Source organism: Danio aesculapii, chromosome 13, assembly GCF_903798145.1.
Source record: "Danio aesculapii chromosome 13, fDanAes4.1, whole genome shotgun sequence".
Taxonomy (NCBI): Eukaryota; Metazoa; Chordata; class Actinopteri; order Cypriniformes; family Danionidae; genus Danio; species Danio aesculapii.
Window position 1 is genome coordinate 32,968,350 of NC_079447.1, and position 8,141 is coordinate 32,976,490.

An 8,141-nucleotide genomic window follows, 5' to 3' on the forward strand; every position below is an offset into this window, starting at 1 on the left:
ATTTATTTAATTTTGTCTTCGTTTTCGGGTTTACTTCTTGTCTTATGTGTCTATTTATTTTTTGTGTAATGTAATTTAGTAAATTTCAGTTTTTTAATCATTTTAATTTTAATGTACACTAAATGAAAATAATAAAAAAAAAAACATTCTTCCTTAACTAATCATACCTGGCTCAAAAAAAAGAAGAAAAAATAATGCTAAAACCTGAATTAACATTGGTTTTTACTTGGAGACAACTGGAACTTAATGTACCTGAAAGAAGTCACGGCTGCAGTTTTTCTTTTGGACAAGTAATTACATAATTTGATTTATTTTTAATGGATTCTGTTAATGTAATGACATTTTTCGCTTTTACAGCTTGTACACCTCACCTTGTACATGAATTTGCTCAATGCTATTAGCAATAGCGTAAAAATTAATATACTTTTATTTTTAAGATCACATCAAAAACACTGTGCTTTGTACTGTCATGGACGATGAGAAATAAGGCAATGTGAATGTGTTGTGTTTGACCGTTGTTATCTCTTGTCATGGCACTTTGAAGCCCTGACAGTTTTTCAATGGTTTGTAGATGACTCTGAAAAGGTGTGAATTATAATTTCAAAGCTAGCTTGCTACTGCTAGCCTCTGAAACGGCTAAGCCAAGATGTAATACTCTTAACAGTTAAACGTCATAATTTCTATGTAACCTATAGCTCACAGTATTTCCAAATGGGGCCTTTAAAGTAAAGCAAAAACATTTGGTTCAATTCAGAGCTAAATCCAAAAGGGCAGAGTTATAATTGAAGTCAATAACATGAAACCTTTCTTTCATACAATGTTTGTCGCATTTGCTCTCATGACTATCTCTGGGGCTCTGTTGGATCACGGCCAGTGCTCCAAACCAAGCCTAAAAGTGGCTGAAGGGAGTGATCTGCTTTACTGACTTTTTAAAGAGGAACAAGGGCTGAATATGTAAAACTGTTGCCACCTTCTCACCCGCAATGAAACACGGTTCATAAGGTGGTCCACCACAATTAAAACATGTAGTTTAAAGGAACACTCCACTTTGTTTTTGAAAATAGGCTCATTTTACAAATTAAACAAGAGTTAAACAGTTGAGTTTTACCATTTTTGACTCTATTTAGTCAATATCCAGGTCTGGAGAGAGCACTTTTAGCTTAGCAAAACTCATTGAATCGGATTAGACCATTAGCATCTAGCTCAAAAAAATGAATAAAGAGTTTTGATAATTTTCCTATTTATAGCCGGACCCTTCTGTTGTTACATTGTGTACTAAGACCTAGAAAAATAGAAAACTTGATATTTTCTAGGTCAATGTGTCTAAGAACTCTGGAATGGGCTGTAACATTTTCTTATCCACACATCATGTAATGTTTCAATGTTGTTTTTCAGAAAAATCACACAAAGCAGTGAAACAGCACCATCAATTCTTTTTCTGTCTTGTCTCTGTGATGTACAGCAACGCACCGTCATTCATGACTTTTGAAATTCACTTTGTGTTTGCGTAAAGTTGAATTTATGTCAACTGCAGACACCCACATGCTGTCACCAACTGTCACTGCTGCCGGAAATGATCAGCTATTTACTAAAAGCAGGGCTAATGTCTGCTGATACAGTCTTAAAAGAAACATTTTTCAAAAAAAAAAAAAAAAAAAGGCAAAACACCAAAAATCTAAATTTGCTGATAAAAAAATATATATGTAAACAAAAAAAATAAAAAACTAATAATAATACAAGTAATGATTAGGGCTGCACAATATTGGAAAAAACTGACATTGCAATATTTCGTAATTCTGCGATAAATTTTGGAATATGAAGGTAATTTCACAAGATTTATTGACTTATAACTCTTTTTGGAAATAATTCATAATTTTTTACATTGGTTGTGATAATTTTGTAGGGGAGTGAATCTACATTTAAAATAACAAACAAATTATAAACATAAATTAACAAAGTAAAAGAAAGATACTTTCTTTATGGTTTTCTGGAGAGTCTAACAGTATTGAGGTACAAAAATTCAATAATCAATTGTAAAATAACACTTTATGCAGTCATAAACATTTGAAATGGATTAAAGTTGTCCTAAAACCATTGAACAACACCCATTCCTGTCTAAAGACAATTTTGAAAAACTTTTTGGATCCACCTCAAATCTTGACATCTACTATACTCTTTATTATAGGAATAATTAAATACAATTAAGCAAAGATTTGTTTCAAAACTATTTCTAAATTCAGTTCCAATTTCTAGCAAACGAATAAATTATCAACTATAACAAAGGGAGTTATTTCCAAACACACGTCCTATTCTTATGCCCCATTTGGTGATGCAGACGTCTTCAAAACCCGACTGGTGGACAAATCTAAACTTGTTTTTATTAAAACAAATATTAATATGCATAACAATAATAACATTATCGATTCTGAATTGATATATTGTGCAGCCATAATAATAATAATTGTACAGTACTCCCTATTATCAAATATTTGGGACTTGACTGATTAACACTGGGTTTAAAAACAGCAGATATATTATTATCAGCAAGCAACACACTTGCACTCCCTGTTAAGCAAGCAGCTGAACATTACACATTTAACATGCCTGACCACCGCAGTCAACAGATCTCCACAGAGACTGCATGATCAAGAAGAGCCCAGGGATTTAGACATGCCTGACATTTATAGCCAGAATACTTTAAGACTATTAAATTAAAAGAATATACTACCAGATATATTGTCTGAAACTAATTAGAACCGTAGTTTTGATTACTAAGTAAACACACAGCAAACTCGTATGACTACATGGCTTATCTGTTATTGCAACAGATGGCCGTTCAGTCTTGTCAGACTTGGTGTTTACGGTGGCACATCGAAAAAGAAATTGGATACCAGAAGAACAGCTTAACTAAAGGATGAACACTCCTATAGATTATAGCTCATAGGCTTGTTTAATCTCCAAACACTTGTCTGCGAATCACAAAAAGGTACAATGCTTAGAGTCTGTTCAGCATGCGTCGTGTTTGATCCTCTGGTTTCTAGACCAACATATCGGATTTATGTGACATGGAACAGCACGGCCTTTTTTCCATTCCATCTGCCCGTAAGGAAAACCATTGAGACTGCTGAGTGCAGTGTTTTTATAAAAAGACCACCACACTATCTGCTTTCCATCCGTTTCCACAGAACACACTTGACAATTCACACAGTGCAGCATCGAGTGCCTTATTTAAAAGCAGTCACAACCTTGGCTCAATACAAACTTCTTATAGGAGAGAATCCCTGCAATGTGAACCTGTTATCAATACCATGCATAGTGACAGGGGGGATTAAAGAGGCCTGCTAGCACTGTGCAGCAATGTGCTTTCTAGTATAACAAGCAATAGTGCAAGCATACTACAACACTTTGCACATTCATTCTCATTTTTGGACTAATTTAAACATTATCTCCCAGTTTCCAAGACAAGGCTTAAGGTTATTATTAGACTAAAATGCAGGTATGAGTGGTTTTAACTAAAAATAACTTGTAGTGACAAAAACAAGAAATGAATCAGTGGCATTGGATAGTTTCAAGATACACATTAGTGTTTTTTATAACACATTACAAGTTTTTTTTATTTATAAAAGCTGCTTAATTAGATAATTTAGTGCAGGCCTAGTCCTGGCTTAAGCTAAGCACTGTTTGTAAAACCGGCCCTGAGACATTATGAGTTTTGGATATATAAAACATTTAAAATCAACAAGCTAACACTAAGAATAATTGCTAATATTCATATACAAATATATCAACAGATACATAAATATATCTACAAACACACACGTTTAATCGTGTAGCAAGTAATTACATTGTGTATAATGTGTGTGTGTGCATGTAATATAATATATATCAGCAATAAGGCTGATAAAGTGACACCTGTTCCTTTCTGATGAGCTATGAGAGAGTTGTTGACAAGTTGATATGGAGCCATATCATTCATAAACTGTACTTTATTACCTAGAACAATTGTTTAAGGATAGATAGGTATTTTTGTAATATATAATCTCTTGGCCTGCAACATTTGACATTATAAAACACAGAAATACAACAATCAACTTTTGACATGTTTCACAGTTACAACACTTTTCATCAATAAAGATTGAGTAAAAAAAATACAGATTAGGGGGATTAAAATAAAAATGTGCAATTCTACACTTGGAAAAAGATTTCAAATTTACAACAATTCATAATTGTCCCATCACCTGTATGGTAAACTCGCAGAAAATAAAAGCTTTAATTTAATTATATTACTACTTTTTTTAATGGAAAAAAGGTGTAGCTAAAGGTGTAGTAAAATTTGCTGTTAATTTACTGTTTATTTTTAGATGAATTGAGCTGCTGTATTTAAAATATCAGATGCAAGTCAGTGACTCCCGACATTCCAGAATGCATGAACACCAGAAAAGTTTCCTGCAGCTGTGGAATAAAGGTAATGCTATTCTGTAAAATCTTATTTTTGTAACACATAATTAATTTGTCCTTGCCAAAGTCCCTTAATCGGCCATCATGGCCTCCCAATCATCCCCATCCACCAAATTGACTCTATCACAGCCTCCTCACTCCACCAATAGCTGGTGTGTGGTGAGCACACTGGTGCCGTTGTCCTGTGGCTGCCGTCGCATCATCCAAGTGGATGCTGCACACTGGTGGTGGTGTGGAGAGACCCACCTCATGATTGTGAAGCGTTTTGGGTGTATGGCCATACACAATAAATAAGCTATATAAATACACATTACATTACATTAACTACTGGCTTATTACCTGCCTATTATTAAGATATTAACTGTTCATTAGTAGTAATAAAGTATGATCTTATTCTGCATCCATAATCTTTTCCAAAATCTAAACGAAACTTCTACCATACTACCTATTAATAAACAGCTAATTAGTAGTCTACTAAGCTAGTAGTGTTAGTTCAGAGATGCCAAAGTTGGCCCATGGTAACCTTTGATTTGGCACACCATCTCATCTGAGAGGGAGAATTTGGGGAAGGGCTGGGTATAATCCTTTTAATACATATTGTCATTTCTAATTTAACATAATATTTCATTTGTTAGTTTTATTTTTAACCCACAAAAAAAAAATGTTTCAATTAACTGTAATTGAATCCAATTTTAAAAATGACCATGAGCAATTCCAGCGTTACGGATGTGACATTTGGAGTGAAATTTGCAGTGAAGTATATGTTAACATTACATTAAAACATCTGTTTATATTTTCCAGAACAACTAACCACAGAGTTATGGGATTACAAGAATATCAATTTGTAAAGATGTTTTGTAAAAATGAGGAAAATAAACATGCGTTATGGATGTGACCAAAAAAGTCTGTGAGTTTACAGTATACAACATACTTTGTAGAAATTCTGTGAATTAAATTGCACAACCCAAAAGAAATAATGATAGTCAAAAGTATAAAAGTTGGTTCACTACAGAACAAAAATGATTGATTTTATTTTATTTTATATTTTTGTATTCATGAGGAAAAAGTGTCGTTATGGATGTGACCAATGTGAAATTGCCACTTGTGTGACTTTGGTAAATTAAATATAACACTTTAGAAAGCATTGACAGAAACAGTTTTGAGTATTCCGAAAGCACTGTAAAATACTTGCTTACACTAAAAAACTTCATTCCATATTTTGGTGAAAACTTACTTTTTTTCACGGCAAGGTTGACATTTGCATGGAATTGCTCACATACTGTTGCTCAATGGATAGACTACAATTCAGAAGTGTTCAAATCAAGGCAAAGACAGGTGCAGCTTGACTAGTGGATTCAGCATTAAACTTAAATGAGATTCAGTTAATATGATTAAAGTAATGTTTTCTGTTTCATTTGTAATAAATGAGGAAATCACCATGTATATATTTATCTTCGGGCCACGGCCCAATGAAGTTTGGTTTTTGGCCCTTAATAACAAAAAGTTTGGGCACCCCTAGTGAAAGGATTGTTAACTGTGAATTAACTGTGTTAACTGTTAACTGTTAACTGATTGTTAACTGTGACCTAAACTAAAGTGTTAGCCTACTGTTATTTTTTGGTACTGTATATAAAGCTTTTCTTTCTTAGTAAATAAATGATGTGCAGTGCAATGCAGTTCCATTTACGCTGTTTTCATCTGGTCACTATTGTTACTAAGTAGGCTATATAAAATCTAATGTAACCCTCCTCAACATTTCAACAGAAATTTTCTGAAGAAACATCAAGCTGCAGGACTGCACATCAATCTTTAAAAAATCAAGCAGCGGTTAATGTTCTGTAGAAAGATATTCTTCGATTTCTTAACGTGACTGTAATCCTCAGTTTAGTAGCTAGAACACACACCTTCAGGCGTTTATAGAGTCCTGCGCGAACAGAGTGTGTGTTCACATCAAGATTTGAAAGCTACATTGGGCTGGCCTGCGGTCAGACATCAAATAAAAGCGGCTTCAATATCATAAAGTCAAGGTGACATTAGCAAACACCCTACATAGTGCACACTGCTAGCGACGCTTAGCAGGCGACGTCGCTCGCGTGCAGATCGACTATCATGGAAGCGCGTCCGTTTTCATTTCCGCTTTAATAATACTGAAGCAAGCTACCGAACGAGTCATGTAATCACATAACATTACAACTCGATCATTGACAGCATTTATTCACTAATATATAAACACCTCACTGGCTATCCACGATAGCCTACAAACAAATATGCTGTTGATGCGCACCAAAAACTACACAATATATATTTGCATATTCATGAAGTACAGTGTTCATAAACTAACCTGACATCTGCAGACCATGTCGGCGTCCTGAGCCAGCAGGTCCACCACCTTCCCTTTGCCTTCATCGCCCCACTGCGCTCCGAGCACCACGGTCACTCTGTTGCCCACACTGGGGCTCTTCCCGCGGCTCGGGTTGCTGTCGCCTCCGTCCTGCGGCTGTGCGTCCCCGCTGTCTGACATGACCGGCTCCCCAATAATCCTCCAGCAGCTCCGCAATGCTCTTCCGACATACACACACTCACTCACAAACACACACACACTCAAACAAACACACACACCTGAGCAGAGACCGAGGGCGGAGCACAGCGCCTCCAAACACACACCCACACCATACAGTAGCTACAGTGCAAATGTTTTTTATAAGTAGACCAGTTGTTCCTCATGTCACCAACACATAGGCAAGCGTATAGCCTAACATTTCAATCCTGTTTGTAATTGTAAAGCGTGCTGTTTCTTCTAGAAATTTTATATTTTTTATAAAAATGTCTAAAGTGTCTTCATATAGGCCTGTGTTTGTTCATAATTATTAAACATTGCCACATTTTGTACTCACAGACAGAATACTGATAAGACCTACATTTAACCTGAATTACATAATCAAATTACTATCATTTAGAAATAGTAAGATGTGTTTGAAATTCTAGCAACCAGATTTTCTTTTATTGATTATATATCATTATTGTTGATTAATGGCCATCACTTTTATGATTAGGCAACAACTGTAACACAACGGTGCTGGACGACGGTTAAAAAAAATAAAGAAAGTCAAATAGGGTTTGAACATTTTTGTGTGAACTATCCCTTGCAGTGCTGGTCCATTCCCTGTATTAACGCCTATACAAGTTGCAAAGAGCCCCTGAACCACCAGGGGGCCCTCTTGCTCTCAAAGAGGGTTTTAATGACTGAATCTGGCTTCTAACGATTACAAAAACACAATGATGCATTCAGTTCTTCACTTTAAAGCAATGCTGGTTGCCCTTCTTAATTTTCAAATAAGTTAAATCATGTAGCATTGTGTCTCTGCCAGATATGCTCGATTCTTAATAAAGAAACATTGTCTATTTTGATCCTTTTTAGTTGTTTAAACACACTCGATTCACTCAAAGTAAGTTATGTCTTAAATAAAAAACAGGTATTTGTTGTGATATAGTTTTGCCTGTTTTTGAAAAAGGGGGCAAGCCTCTCTATCACACCCCGTCGTCTTCTTCCAGTTGAGGTTACCTTAAAATCTTAATAAAAGTCCACATTTCAAAGCACTTCACGGACTGGCGGGACCTTTAACATAATGTTGTCAACAAACAAACACAGCTCAAGAAACCTGAACATGACAATCAACAGAACA

At 35.2% G+C, this 8,141-nt stretch overlaps 1 protein-coding gene across 1 annotated transcript in view; it reads right to left on the reverse strand.

Annotated features, from left to right (window-relative positions):
- Window positions 1-7,110, reverse strand: part of adss2 (adenylosuccinate synthase 2) — a 45,706-nt gene extending 38,596 nt beyond the window's left edge. The window contains exon 1 of the mRNA XM_056470425.1: window positions 6,800-7,110. Within this exon, the coding sequence (XP_056326400.1) occupies window positions 6,800-6,979 (180 nt within the window). The 5' untranslated portion in view covers window positions 6,980-7,110. The remainder of the gene's footprint in view (window positions 1-6,799) is intronic.
- Window positions 7,111-8,141: the final 1,031 nt, after the last annotated feature.